The sequence below is a fragment of the Staurois parvus genome, unplaced genomic scaffold (genome assembly GCF_062004578.1).
Source record: "Staurois parvus isolate SC_StPar_1 unplaced genomic scaffold, SC_StPar_1.0 ptg000894l, whole genome shotgun sequence".
NCBI lineage: Eukaryota > Metazoa > Chordata > Amphibia > Anura > Ranidae > Staurois > Staurois parvus.
In genome coordinates this window covers 1,838,727-1,854,917 of record NW_028318690.1, presented here as the reverse complement: position 1 = coordinate 1,854,917, position 16,191 = coordinate 1,838,727, and the positions used below count along the sequence as shown (strand labels likewise).

Genomic DNA, 16,191 nt, shown 5'->3' with positions numbered 1-16,191 from the left:
ACTATATGGGGGATGAATTACTATGGGGGATGAATTAATTACTATATGGGAGATGAATTACTATGGGGGATGAATTACTATATGGGGGATGAATTACTATGGGGGATGAATTACTATATGGGGGATGAATTACTATATGGGGGATGAATTACTATGGGGGATGAATTACTATGGGGGATGAATTACTATGGGGGATGAATTACTATAGGGGGGATGAATTACTATATGGGGGATGAATTACTATATGGGAGATGAATTGCTATAGGGGGGATGAATTGCTATATGGGGGATGAATTACTATGGGGGGATGAATTACTATATGGGGGATGAATTACTATGGGGGATGAATTACTATATGGGGGATGTATTTTCAGTTTTAAAAATGTTTCTCTCAAAATAAATTTCAATCGTGGTTTTGGCGAGATTTGGCTCAGTTGAAAAAAAAGGTTGCCCACCACTGACCTAAGGCTATGATTGTGATTATGACGATACACTGTGGCCCTGGTTAACCCTTTGCTTACTGGGCCCTTAAACCCCCTTCATGACCAGAGCGCTTTTCGCAATATATGCAGTGTCGGATTTGTTTTAAATGTTGCAATTGTTTTGCGGCTCCCAGTCTTTTTTTCCCTCTCGGAAACGGGTCCAAGTGGCTCTTTATGTCTTAAAGGTTGCAGACCCCTGCCCTAGACAAAACAAGTATTTAACCCATGCAGTGTGAGCACAGATATACTGAGATATTAAGATATACTAGGGGGAAAGGTTTCATCCATTTTATAGCATTGACTTTAGGTGTCATGAAAAATGAGAACAATGCTTCCCTCAGAAATATTCTTTTATAATGTGATCAACATTATTCATCAAATATACTTAACAGACAGATTTCAGGTATGCTAGAGAAAGGTTGTTGTAGTAATTTAGCAAGAAAGGTGTCTACTTGTCTCTAAAAGTCAGTTATAACTGGAGAGCACTAGGTAAGATGTAAAAAATCTGCCTGAGGTTCATACGGAGCATTATATCATCATACTTCCTTATACAGACATTCTTTAGCGCCTGACCATTAAAACAGAAGTAGCCAGAAATAAACCTCTTTATATGCAAGACAGTCAAGTAAATATCATGTGTTTGTTGAGAACACTGGGTAGCATTACACGCCATAAGCTTCTTCCATGAAATTACCAGGTCTCCCAGGCAAGATACAGGGGTCATGGCTAGCAGCAGACATGAATAAACTGTCACGTTTTAGGGCACTATGTACTGTTCTTCTTTGGCAGCATTAGTGAATGTACACTTTAGGGTTCAGGACCATTTGCAGTACTGAGCACTTTCCTTCCGGTGGGCACTGATAGCTGTGCATGTACATGTTTTAGGATCTGCTGTTCCACTAGTAAAAGGAAACCAGCTTCTATGTGTGCCCCACTGACCCTTGTATTTAAAAGAACAGCCATTAGCCAGGGCAGATCTGTCTTTATGGCATTAATGAAATCTCATTGACAATTTGTGAATACCTCCTAACATGGCACTGCAATGTTTCATAAATTTTCCCAGTCACATGAAACTTTGCACCTGTTCCATAAAGTATTGCAATTTTACCACATGTAATAGTGATTCTAATGTCTCTGAGTGCCTTTAAAAAATTCATCATGTGCATTTAAAGTGGAGATAAACATAAATAATATCTAACACCCCCCCCCCCATAAAAGGTGTAGAGCTGCCTCTGAAGGAGCCACAAGAATTTTTGGGTTCTCTGTTCGTCACTGAGCCCTGGGCAGAGCACCACCACTGTTGACACCACCAAAGCACCTTGTCCATGTAGTTCCCTGGCTGTCACACAAAGAAAAATAGGCACACACTTGTGAAACAAATGATTAGATTGTATTAGGATCGAAGAATAGTTTGGCAGGCAAAATACAGTTACCAGAAATTATCAATAAGTGAGGTAGTATAGCAACAAAACAATGCAACAGAGTACAGTACCCCTTTAAAACATGCCCACCCATCCTGCAGGACTGAAGGTATAAACAATAGTTCTCAGACAGAGGGATTTTTTCCAAGTGACCAAAAAGGAATAACAAAACACAAGGCTAGCTTACTTGTAGAACCTCAGTCAGAAGAGACTATGTTTAAGCTTCAGGAAGTTGGTCAGAGATAACACCCACAACTACACTATATATTGGGTTCTTTTGCTGGCTTAGTTGGGGCCCTTACCCACCAATCTGCCACCTCAGGTTACCCATCTTTCTGATGACACATGTGGCTTTCTGGCCCAACCTGGTCTAGTCTGGGCCCACACGGCATCACACAGTTCCCCCCTACACATCCATCCAGCAGCAAAGTCTCTCCCTCTTTCTTCACATGTTCACAGGCTTTACTTTTATATGCTTCTGCCCCCTGCAATTGATCCTGGGCTGTGTAGTTTGATCTCAGCTAAACTGTAGGAAGAAGTTCTGCTTGCAGCCTACAAGTTCCAGTGGTCCCTGCTCTCCTGTATTGGAACATGTGATGAACAGAGTTGGTAAACACTCCCATCTTCTGGTCAAAATAAAGCTCAGCATCACAGTAACAATGCACAGTATTACATAAAATCTGCTATATTGCAGCTTACCAGTCTTTAGATGTGGTGATTGCATTGGTTTTCTTTTTTCAGACTTTGAACATTTTCAGCAAGTACAAAAATATACCCATTGAGCTTACCGCAAAATGCAATGGTTTTGTTACTACCTGTGCATTGAACTGGTATACCAAAGTTATCTTCCTTCCAAGCTATCTTCTGCAAACCACAAATAATAGAAATGAATAGAGTGTTTTTTGTCCAAATCTGGGGGAAAGCCTTAACTACACTACTCCTTCATATATACAGTGGAGTGAGTGTTGCCATCCTAGAACAGGAAATATGTTATTACATGTAATGCACTCCATACTTGCACATTAGGGCAACTGCTAGGAAGACACGGCTGTGGTCTGTAGCACTAGAGATGAACAAAGTGACTTCAGCATAATAGTTTTCACTGCAAAATTACTAGTTTTATTGTTGGTGATATTTTGTTATAACAGTAATTTTACTCATTAAGTTGCTTAGATGCAATTTGCTATTATTTTTATTTAAAAAAGAAGTATAGCCTTTAAAAAAAAATATTTATACTCACCTAGGTGGATGCAGCATTGATCTGATGCTGCATCTGTCCCCTGACGGCTCTGCAGTGAGAACTGAGCGATTGTCAGTTCCCGGCTCTCTGCTCTGCCTTTCCAGCGCTCACTGGAGCGCTAGGCTGTGAAGGGGGCGGGAGGGGCTGGCTCAGATTCTCCCTGATCGCTGAGAGGTGTCGGTCCAGGCTTCAGGACGGAGCCTCATTATATGGTCCGATCGTTTCAGAGCCTACATCACTACTTGAGTGATGTCACTGGAGCGGGTCACAGGACCGCAAAACAGATTGCACTCCAGTGATCTACAGAATTATAACTAAAATAGCTTTGGCTATACTTCTCCTTTAATCATTTTTAAAATGCTAATTTCCTTGCTGTGTGTGTGTGGCTTTAGTACTTCTGAATCAAAGGTCCAGAACAAGCACAGTGCAAATGGCATAAAAATCTGAACTCTCTATACCAACCATTCTCAGACAGAGTTTCTCGAGAGGTAGTTAGGGGCAGGGGTGGACTGACAACTCATGGGGCCCCCGGGCAATAGGGGATCATGGGGCCCCTGTGTCCTTGCCCAAACTCAAAAAAGCCTATGAAAAAGGTACCAGGGGCATCTCATGAGGCCCCCTATTGACCCCGGGCCCTCGGGCAGTGCCCGAGTTTCCAAATGGTCAGTCCGCCCCTGGTTAGGGGTTCCTTGGTGGCAGACTGACCTCACATTTATTGGCACCTGCAAAGTTCCGGGTGCTTTACCACCTGGCAGGGCTAGCAACATAGTGCCAGTGTTCTTTTTAGCTGTCTGTAAGAGTGGCATTCTACCTCACCCCTTCTTCCTATTGTAAAGGGTATATTTTTAATCACCCCTTAAGAACTAAAATTAGCAGGTGTTCCCTGAGAGCTTAAATTTATTTCAAGGGTTCCTCGGTGTTAAAAAAGTTAAGAAAGGCTGCTTTATACTTATCCTAAAGCATGACTGTAAAGGAACAGGCATTTTAGAAGAAAGGTCAGTCCACGTATTTCTAAGAGACAGGTGTAATTTAAAGACATATTCTAAATATTGTACACCATTTCACCATTTACAAAAATATGCTATAGTGCAAGAAAAGATTGTATACCTCACAAATCTCGTGCATCAGCTTCTGCCATGAAATTTAAGCAATTTGTATAATTTTTATCAAATTTAGCTGAGTCCCTTCTTGATCCAGTGATGTGCCCATCTGCAGCAGTGCTGCTCTGTTTTCCTGAATTCACAGGCTACACTGACAGCAGTGGAAGCCATTGGCTGCTGCTGCTGTCAGTCAAATCCTATGAGGAGGGAGCGGAGGGCGTGGCCAAGCCACACTGTATGTCTGTGAATGCACACAGCTTGGCTCAGGAGCATGTCCATCAGAAGTCCCTCAATACCATTGCACAGATAGGTAGGTATAGCATCTTTTTAAATTAAATTTAATAAAATAAGGTTTACAATAATTTCTTCTGTGCATTTACCTGCCAGTATTCCTATTCATGTCATTTGCGATGCAGTGGCTAGACGGACACAGCTGCTGCTCCCAAGCTGACATCAGTGTGGGGGTGTACAGGTTCGAGTCACTGAGTGCATTGGGGGTTATTCACTAAAACTGGAAACCAAACAGTTTCCAGGTTTTATTGTCAAAGCTTAACTGAATAAGCTGGAGTTAGAAGCTGATTGGCCACCATGCACAGCTGCACCAGATTCTGAGTGCTCCAGTTTTAGTAAATTCCCCCTATACTGTCTTCGTTCGGGACCTGCACCTGCACCCACATGCCTCTCAAAGCAGCAGCAGAGGCTGTGTCCGTGCAGCTGCTGCATCCCAATTGACATAATTGCACGGGGATACACAGAACACCTGTGCATGCCTATGTGGGCAAACGCAGCTCTTGTAAGTATGCCTGTGTGAACACGGTCAAACTGTGAGCTCACTCACAAATTTGTCAAGAAGGACCTTTTACAGTAAATTGGACAAATCTTCCTAATCCCCCTTTCTGAAAATTACATGTAAAAATAATTAAAACTGTATGCAGAGAAATACATTTATTCACCCAGCACAAAGGGGGAGATTTACTAAAACTGGTGCACTCAGAATCTGGTGCAGATGTGCATGGTAGCCAAACAGCTTCTAAATTCAGCTTGTTCAATTAAGCTTTGGCAATAAAACCTGGAAGCTGATTGGTTTCTATGCAGAGCTGCACCAGATTTTGCACTCTCCAATTTTAGTAAATAACCCCAATAAGTATATGAATACAGGGAGAACCTTGTTGTGAGAGTGTGGTCTGCTTATAATATTTTGGCAGGTAGCAAGAAGACAAAACCGTTGGTGCCAAAATGCGACAATAAAATTGTCACACACAGTATTCTGTTGTTTCTGAGGAAGGACCCTTAAACTTTATCAGCTGAAAGTACTTGCATATCTAACCCCTAAAAGGGGACTTTTTATCCCAAACTGGACAAATCATTCTGTCTGTCATCCTAATCCTAATCTGCAGCATCTATTTAATAAATCACAAACTTTGATCAGCTCCCTGATTACCAAGGCCTTCAGTTTAGGCACTGGTGACTTAGTCTGTGCCTTCCCAGAGCTTTCTAGGAGGGCTAGAGGCAGATCTTCAGAATGTAATAACAAATTCTAACAAGCTTTTGATATACTATACTTGTACATTTCTGTCTGTGACCTGCTGGGCAGATTTTCTTTTACTTCCTGTTCCAAAGATATAACAAGAAGTGAGAGGAAATCTCTACAAAGTGAGGGGAGCCCCTCTCTTAGCTAGGTGTTCCCCAAACCAGTGTCCCCATTGGAAATGTTATCCATGGTTTATTTGTATTTATTTTCTGGTGACCATTGAAAATGTTATATTTTCTTTCTCTTTCAGTCCTGGTGACAGTAGTTGTCAGAACAAATAGGAAAGTGTAAGTCTGACAGACAAGATATGAGAGGGCTCTTACGTACTCTAGCCCACACTAACTACAGTTTTGAGTTTAGATGCACTTTAAACAAAAAAGCAGAAATGAAAATAGGATAAATGACTGGATTCCAAGCATGTTTGCCTACATACACAAACGTAGCTTTTCACGTGTACAGCAAAGGTCACTTTTCTTTCCACCTCTGACTGTAATACATGATAATTGTTAAGTTATCTATTTGCAGAGAATAAATGCTGGCTTATCTGTTAGTTTTATTGCCTTGCTTTACATAATCACATCTTTTATGTCACATGTAAACACCATTTCAAAAGGTTTAGGTGTGGGGGCATTTTGATAATGCCAGTCATTTATTATCTACTTTGTTTATGAATATCTGTGAAATATTGTATAATATTTCAGAGTTTTTAGCAATATTATCACACTGCAAAGTTCTGCCCTTATAATAAATGCATTGTAAAAGAGGTAGGTCTATCTTTGACATGCACCTAAGGCATTTTTGATGTATGAATATATTGAGTTGCATATGTTTGCTTGTCACATACAGTATAATACAACTATGTATGTGCTTGTGAAGTTCACAATAAAATTAGTCCTCTGCTGGACCACCACACTTTAATATGTTATAGTTGAGAAAGTTGAACCAAGAAAATAATGCAGTTTTTGTAATGTAACATGAGTTTTCTTTCCTTTGAACCAACATGATTTTGAGGAGGTGGGCACAGACAAATAACTAAGAATTTGCTAAAAAAATTGCAGTTTTTATCTGCAGCTCATCAGCTAGCATGACCAGATTTACCATTCAGCACAACAGGCCTGTGCCTATAGATGGCACAAATTAAGAGGTGGCGTTTACCAGCATAGTTGTTAGCCACATATTTTCCTGGCAATAATTTTGTAGCTTACAGTGGGGCAAAAAAGTATTTAGTCAGCCACCAATTGGTCAAGTTCTCCCACTTAAAAAGATGAGAGAGGCCTGTAATTAGCATCATAGGTAGACCACAACTATGAGAGACAAAATGAGAAATAAAATCCAGACAATCACATTGGCTGATTTGGAAAGAATTTATTTGCAAATTATGGTGGAAAATAAGTATTTGGTCAATATCAAAAGTTCATCTCAGTACTTTGTTATATATCCTTTGTTGGCAATGACAGAGGTCAAACGTTTCCTGTAAGTCTTCACAAGGTTGGCACACACTGTTGCTGGTATGTTGGCCCATTCCTCCATGCAGATCTCCTCTAGAGCTGTGATGTTTTGGGGCTGTCGCTGGACAACACGGACTTTCAACTCCCTCCAAAGGTTTTCTATGGGGTTGAGATCTGGAGACTGGCTAGGCCACTCCAGGACCTTGATATGCTTCTTACGAAGCCACTCCTTTGTTGCCCGGGTGGTATATTTGGGATCATTGTCATGTTGGAAGACCCAGCCCCACTGTATTTGAAGTCCATCTGAACGGCAACATCTTCCAAAATGAAAAAAAAAAGCAATGCTTACATTCAATCCAAACCTGTCCCCAGCAGTACTTCTTTTTTGCCACAAGATGTTCTTAGACTAAGGATAGTGAGTTTGTAGGGAGGCATACTTTTCCCTATCCCAATACAATCTAAGGGTATTGATGCAGAGAGGCACGGGTGTCCTTACATTGCCATAAAGCTCTGCAACATCTAGGACCACCTGCCACCAGGGGAGACCACTAAGGAAGAGGACCCGGTGTGCAATCTGGAAAAGGTACATTAAACAAAATATATATAGCAGTGGATTAAAATAGGAGCCTGGTGTTGGGCTTTAAACATTGTCACAATATCCACTGCAAAAGAGGCGATCCTGATATAGGAGCAATGGTATGGGGAATCAAAGTTTTTTGCCAGCTGGTTCCAGTGATATTCAATAAAGGTTTATAATTGCTTATAGAATAACTGATTTATGAAATGGTAATGTAATTATTCCCAAATGTGCCATGTATGCCCTGGACCATTTACTAGAAGAAAACATTCTGTAAAGTTTCTTCCTAAATGAGTGCAAAAATAACTTAATTCTGTGGATCAGCAGCCAATCGCCAGAGGCATTAATGGCATGGAAAGCACTGCATTACTGACATAAACAGAGAATTAGCAGCTGCTTCTGAAGGCGCCGATGCTCTATGCATTTACCAATCTGGGTGATAATTTGGGAGGTAAACAGGATTTGGGAAGGTGACGGGTGTTTCAGAGCTGTTCATTTACATATTAGCTGCTCTTCTATTTCTGGAAAGGAAAAGGGTTTTTTTAGTCCTTTACTTTAAACCAGGCATGTCCAAAGTCCGGCCCGCGGGCCATTTACGGCCCGAGGGTCGGTTTAATACGGCCCTCCATGTCAGTGTGTCAGTGTGTCTTATGGAGCGAATATGGAGTGGCCGGTCCGGTATTTCCACCGCGGCCGTGTCAGAATACCGGGCCGGCCGCTCAGCTCTGCAGCGGGACCTTACCTGTTCCTCTATCCAGCGGCGCGCTGTCTTCCCAGCTTCTGTAGTGTGGGCGCTGGGCATGACAGCCGGGTGCCAAGTGCGCATGCGCAAGAAGCGGTGCTTTTTGTGAATGGTAAGGCGGTACCTGGGACACATGACAGATCCCAGAAGCCACCGGACCAATCACAAAGCGCAAGTGCTTCTCGCTCATGCGCACTGGGCACCCGGCTGTCATGCCGAGCGCCATTACAGAAGCCGGGAAGACAGCGCACGGCTGGATCGAGGAACAGGTAAGTTCAAAGAACAACTGCGGAAGTAAGAGCGGGTACCTGTCAAATTCAGGTACCCGCTCCCCACCTCCCCAAAGGTCAGCAGTCATCCCTGTACTGTCCGCAGTCTCTGGTCATCCCTGTGCTGTCCGCAGTCTCTGGTCATCCCTGTGCTGTCCGCAGTCTCTGGTCATCCCTGTACTGTCCGCAGTCTCTGGTCATCCCTGTACTGTCCACAGTCTCTGGTCATCCCTGTGCTGTCCGCAGTCTCTGGTCATCCCTGTGCTGTCCGCAGTCTCTGGTCATCCCTGTGCTGTCCGCAGTCTCTGGTCATCCCTGTGCTGTCCGCAGTCTCTGGTCATCTCCTGTACTGTGTCTGCAGTCCATTAGTTCAGAATTTTTTTTTTCCTGTTTTCTGCCTCTAAAACCTAGGTGCGTCTTATGGTCAGGTGCGTCTTATACGGCGAAAAATACGGTAACTTGGCATAAAATAATTTATTTGCATTTAATTGTAATGGTTCAAAGAATGTTTGGAAAAATGTTCGGCCCTCCACCATGTTCACTTCATCCAATCTGGCCCTCTTTGAAAAAAGTTTGGACACCCCTGCTTTAAACAATATCTTGCTTTTAAATTGAGTTTTCCTTTTTAAGTGTTTGATCTTTCTGCTTTGCTTTCAAGTGATTTAGCAGAATGCTAATCCTGTTCTGGTACAGCTTACTTTTTATCGGTACAGGGAAGTTGTTCTTATATGTAAGGGGAACGCTAGGGAGAATCCCATTTTACCAGCAGGATAAAGTACAAATACATGCCAGTGATACTTCCTTGCCTTTTCTTCCTGTAAAGACCTTTGAGCTTTTAGAATCACTTTAGATTCCACTAAAATGCTTTCTGTTTAGTGTTCTAGTTGCATATTAATGTTGATTTTCAAAACCTGCATCATAAATATTTGCAGTTACTGTGGAGTCGAGTCAAACTGATCATAAACATGTCAAACACTTCAATACCGGGCCTTTCACCCCCTTCCTGCCCTGGGCTGTCACACTTTGAATGACAATTAGGTGGTCATGCAACATTGTACCCAACTGAAATTTTTATCATTTTTTTGAGACAGATAGAGCTTTCCTTTGGTGGTATTTAATCACTACTGTTTTTTTTTATTTTTACTTGCTAAACAAATGAAAAAAGACCAGAAATTTTGACAAAAAAATGTTTTTCTTAGTTTCCGTTATATAATTTTGAAAATAAGTAATTTTTCTTCTGCACTGATGTGTGCTGATGAGGCTGCACTGATGGGCACTGATGGCCTTCACTGATGGGCACTGATAGGTTGCACTGATGTATACTGATGACGCTGCACTGATGTGGCTGCACTGATCAGCAGTACTGATGGGCACTGATAAGGTGCACTGATGGGCACTAATGAGGAGGCACTGTTGAGGCTGCACTGATAGGCAGCACAGATGGACACTGATAGGTGGCACAGATGGGCACGTATATACTGCATTGATGGACACTAATAAGCTGCACTGATAGGCACTGATTTACATAGATGGGACTGCACTGATTATCAGGGCACTGATGATCAGTGCCCTGATTATCAGTGTAAATGTGTGCTGTCACAGGATTCTAGTTATCGGCTTTCCTTTCCTCACACAGAGACTGCACGTGAGGCATTTGTTTACATGGGATTAGCTGTGATTTAACACAGCTGATCACATTTTAAAGGGCCGCTGTGGTTGGCACTTTACCTTGATCTTATCCAAAGGACACAGCAATCACAGAACGTGCCCGATTGGGGGCGAACAGGGGAACGGGGTTCTGGGAGGAAGTCTATAGACGCCCTCCCAGAACTAGATGACCGCGCTGTGGCCATCTTTTGGCTATGGCATGGTCAGGAGGTGGTAGGGGAACTGCAATCATGCCTGCTTAGATAGACCAGGGAAGGGTTAGAGCCTCTGTAACATTGTTATTGCTGTGTGTTATTATTAGGGGGATTTTCCCCAACTTTAGTAAGACAGGATATAAAGGGAAATTTACCCAGTGGAACTAAAATAAAAGCCTGAATGGGTTTCTAACCCTTTCCCACCAAATTAATACAAAATGATTGACTGCAGTTGGACTTTAAAGCACAAATCCAGCCAAAACATTGCATTTTGTAGTTTTGGATAACGTGTAGAGGTATTAGATTTCTAGCAGATTTTTAAGATATCCCTAGGCCCTGGAGACAGTCTCATAGTCTCATAGGTTGCCTGTGGGTTTTTCTTTGAATCCCGGGCAATTCTTCTGTCAGTTATGGCTGCAATCTTTCTTGGTCTACCTGACCTTGGCTTGGTATCAAGAGATCCCCGAACTTTCCACTTCTTAATAAGTGATTTAACAGTACTGATTAGCATATTCAAGGCTTAGGACATCTTTTTATGTCCTTTTCCATCTTTATAAAGTTCCATTACTTTGTTACGCAGGACTTTTGACAGTTCTTTTCTGATCCCCATGGCTCAATATCTAGCCTAGTCAGTGCTTCCACGTAAGAGCTAACAAACTCACTGACTATTTATACACTGACACTAATTGCAATTTAAAAAGTCACAGATGTGGGAAATTAACCTCTAATTGTCATTGTAACCTGTGTGTGTCACCTTGTGTGTCTGTACTGAAGCTAAGCATTCTAGGGTATGTAAACTTTTGATCATGGCCATTTGGGTGATTTCTGTTATCATTATGATTTAAAAAGGAGCCAAACAACTATTTGATAATAAATGGCTTCATATGACCATCATCCTTCAATAAAAGAGCATTTTTTGGCATGATCAGTCATATTTTCAATATCAATGCCAAAATTTCACAATTTCTGCTAGGGTATGTAATCTTTTGAGCACAACTGTATAATACTTGTTTTTTTTTTTTACTTGGACATTAATATGGTGTAGGCGGAGTCAAACATGATTGACTCTAGCTTTCATTTTGTTTAGATGGCATCTGCATCCAAGGCTCTTTTTTTACTTTTCAGGTATTATGAATTCATTTAATATATTTAATACTGATATATATCTTAAAACTAAGTGGTTTTGTGCATTTCGTAGTGAATGCAATCAATCAGCCTATTATATCCAGCTCCCATAGTGTTTAGCAATAAGAGGACATGGAGGAGGAGAGAGCCAGGGGAGTATCATTTACCAGTTTGTATGCACCCACAAGTGTGACTCTACAGTCATGTGGAATGTACAGAAGAAAAATTAGAAAATAATCAGCTTAGAAGGGAACCAAAACGGGTGCATTAGCAGTAGATGACAACAGCTGATCTGCAAAATCCCAGGCTACAATGGGGGACACACAGCAGATGGGAGGGACCGCTGAAGGCAGAATCAACCAGGTATAGTTCGCACTATGCACAATGAATGCTTTAGTGGCTTTTACAGTATGCACACTCTGTTATATAGAACATAATGAGAGTTTTTCATAGTCTGGGTTTTATGACACTTATAGGAAATTTTACATGACTAGTCACAATGATAAAACTTCTGCATTTGATTTTGAGTTTAATTATCATTTTCTCTACTCAGATTTTTTAATGTTTTTAAAGGAGTGTGCAAATTAACAATTTAGTATTGACTTTCAGATATCGATATGAGCCAATTGGAAGGCCATCATCCATCACTGGAAAAAGATGGCCTGACTGCACAAGACTCAATGTTGCGTAAAATTTTGGAAGGTAAGTAAGTTATGAATGTGTTAAAAAAGATTACAGTCAATTGTGATTCTTGTGTCCTACCTTTCATATGACTCTACTTTTGTCCCTTTCATTGCACTTCATTATGTTCACCATAGATGTTACAGTCTTTACAATCTTTATATGATCTCCTATATAAAGACTACCTTTTTTCTGCATTAAATTTGTATCCAACCACAAAGGTCCTTGCACTATATAGTTGCTTATAGATTTAAAGGAGATTGTACAGCTTGTAGTAGGTGCAATAAGCTTAATGATTTAACAGTTGTGAATTTGTTAACTTCACTACTCATTAATTGATGGTGAGGCGGTCACAGTACATTGACACTTAAGATTTTTAGATGCAAGACATTTTTTGTGGGGCCTCATGCCTCCAAGCATATAGATTCATGTGTAAACATCAATGCATGTTGAAGGCCTCTCTTCTAATTGGAACCATGACCCTCAGCTTGAATACTGCTTTCGATGTTTTGTGGGGTATGAACCACCGAAGCCTTTTTATAGAGCCTGTATCGACAGGCTTTGAGCTTGAGCCTATGGACTAATGCAGTTTGCTTTTAGGTGCATTACACTTGCATATTCAGATCAGTTTGAGAAGATACTGAGATCATTCACAGTTTGTGGACAGGTGTAATTGACCTCCTTCTAAGTTGCATCAACCTACTTTTCATTCCTATTTACTTGTATGGAGAGAGATTGCATTTGTAATGTGAACAAAAGCTATTGACACAGGCTCTAAGTGAACAATTAATCTCAAGAACACCTTGAATCACCCTCACAAGGACTGTACACCGCTAAATACTCATTAAACAGCTGCATTTCATAATTTTCTCACCAACAAAGGTGGTCAACATGCTATAAAATATTTTCAAATGATGCTCTAAATACCAAACATATACAAATACAATATTACAAGAGTAATATGCCTGTACTTTTGCCTGCAGCTAATTACATATATTTGTCTTAATGAAATTGCTAGGAAGTACCCTGGGCATTTATGATAAAGAATATGACAATGACATGGAAGGTCCTTACCAAGAATGTAGTAATAAAGAGTATGATACAGTGAGTAGTGTCACTTCATCCTCAATTGCCCCAACATATCGGCCGCCTATACCCATCCCAAGGCCAGAGGACCCAGTAGAAACAAAACCTTTCATTTCACAGGGTGAGTTCTGTAGTCTTTAACAATCATTTTTTTCTGTTAAAATACTTATTTTATTCTGAGTTAAGATGTATAGACATGTGATGGTCAACTTGCTTGTTATGGGGACGCTCAAGTACAATCCCTAACATCGTCAAAGGGGCCGATGTAATATCTGTGTGAATTTATTGCTACAGAAAGCTGATTGAATAGGAGGTGGTCAGAGGCTCCAAACATGCTAAAATAGTTTTTTGAGACTGGAGGCCTGTTTCAGGAGACAGATATAGGGTGGATATATGTTACATTAGACTGCTAGAGATCACTGCTTATTATAGCCCCTTTACAAGTTAATACTTCCACATTTGTTTTCCCTTCAGCCCTTTAAAATTTACTTGTGCTACATTTGGTATTTCTCTCAGTAAGATCCATTATTAGAGATCAGAGGAAAAAATAGAATATAAAAAAAGAAAAGGAACAGACAGCACAGAAAAAAAGTAAGTTAGTGTGAAAGAAACCCAAACCATTAACTACTAGAAGTCTGTTTAAAGAATATTTTCTTTTGCTTGCTTGAGTAACACCACAAACCACTATCTGTAGAGGCCCTGAGGGCTCCAGGTTGAGGGCTATAGACTCTCAGACCAACAGATTTTGTATATTTTTTTTTCATAATTTCATTTATCAAGAAGTTAAAAAACTACATAAGTACATACACTATATTGTTATAAGTATTGAAATGTCTGCCTTTACACGCACATGAACTTTAATGGCATCCCAGTCTTAGTCTGTAGCATTCAATATTGAGTTGGCCCACCCTTTGCAGCTATGGTGTCAGACGAGAAGGCCTGGCTCGCAATCTCCGCCCTAATTCATCCCAAAGGTGTTCTATCAGGTTGAGGTCAGGACTCTGTGCAGGCCAGTCAAGGTCCTCCACCCCAAACTCGCTTATCCATGTCTTTATGGATTTTACTTTGTGCACTGGTGTGCAGTCATGTTGGAACAGGAAGGGGCCATCCCCAAACTGTTCCCACAAAGTTGGGAGCATGAAATTTTCCAAAATGTTGTGGTATGCTGACATCTTAAGAGTTCCCTCTTAAGGTGTCAGCATACCACGACATTTTGGACAAGGGGCCAAGCCCAACCCCTGAAAAACAACCCCACACCATAATCTCCCCTCCATCAAACTTTACACTTGGCACAATGTAGTCAGGTAAGTACCGTTCTCCTGGAAACCTCCAAACCCAGACACAACCATCGGATTGAAAGACAGAGAAGCTTGATTCGTCACTCCAGAGAACACGTCTCCACTGCTCTAGAGTCCAGTGGCAGTGTGCTTTACACCACTGCATCCGACGCTTTGCATTGCACTTGGTGATGTAAGGCTTGGATGCAGCTGCTCAGCCGTGGAAATCCATTCCATGAAGCTCTCTACGCAGTTGTTATACTAATCTTGAGAACACATGAAGTTTGGAGGTCTTTAGCTATTGACTCTGCAGACAGTTGGCAACTTCTGTGAGCTGTGCACTACAGCATGCGCTGACCCCGCTCTGTCATTTTACGTGGCCTACCACTTCTTGGCTGAGTTGCTGCTGTTCCCAGTTGCTTCAATTTTGTTAAAATGCCACTAACAGTTGACCGTGGAATATTTAGTAGCAAGGAAATTTCATGGATGGACTTATTGCACAGGTGACAACCTATCACAGTACCACACTTGAATTCACTGAGCTCCTGAGAGGGACCCATTCTTTCACAAATGTTTGTAGAAGCAGTCTGCATGCTTAGATACTTGATGTTATACACCTGTGGCCATGGAGATGATTGAAACACCTGAATCCAATGATTTGGAGGGGTGTCCCAATACTTTTGCAATATAGTGTAGCATGTACACATGCATGAGACAATGTGATGTGGACAGAAGTATGTCCTGAATCATTTTAGAAGGAATGCATGAATTGTACACATTCTCGGATCTCAACCAAAGAATCCATCCATACCTACTTTTGGTTTAGTTAAAATGAGTCTAAATGTTCAGACTAAATAAAATAACCCAACAAACATGTCATACTTGCCTACTCTGTGCAATGTTTCTTCACAGAGCATCCCCGACCCTCCTCTTCTCAGGTGCTCTGCCAGTGTTCCTGGGCCCTCCCCTCCGCCAAGTATCCACCATATCAATCTGCTTGCTATGGAGGCACTTGTGCAGCTTTGCTCCTGACCTGGCTCTGTGTGTTCATAATACACATAGGATGCAGCTTATCCCCTGCCCCCTGCCAATGGCTGCTGCTGCCATCTCTAAGCCAATCAGAAGTGAGAGAGCCAAGACAGCCTCTGCTCTCATGCACATCACTGGATCGTGATTGGGTTCAGGTGAGTATAAGGGGGGCTGGGGGGGACGCTGCACTCAGTAGGTTTTTTACCTTTGTGCATAGAATGCATGAAGATGAAAAACCTTCTGCATTTAGAACCACTTTAATTGATGTGATTCTTATTGCAAAAACTAGAATATGTCAATACCACATGCACACGTGCAGTC

At 41.4% G+C, this 16,191-nt stretch overlaps 1 protein-coding gene across 1 annotated transcript in view; it reads left to right on the top strand.

The window, feature by feature from the left end:
- The window catches only part of PIK3AP1 (phosphoinositide-3-kinase adaptor protein 1), a 166,761-nt gene that overhangs the window by 97,296 nt on the left and 53,274 nt on the right, over nt 1-16,191 (top strand). The window contains exons 9-10 of the mRNA XM_089656196.1: nt 12,407-12,499; nt 13,497-13,685. Of these exons, the coding sequence (XP_089512322.1) occupies nt 12,407-12,499; nt 13,497-13,685 (282 nt within the window). The remainder of the gene's footprint in view (nt 1-12,406; nt 12,500-13,496; nt 13,686-16,191) is intronic.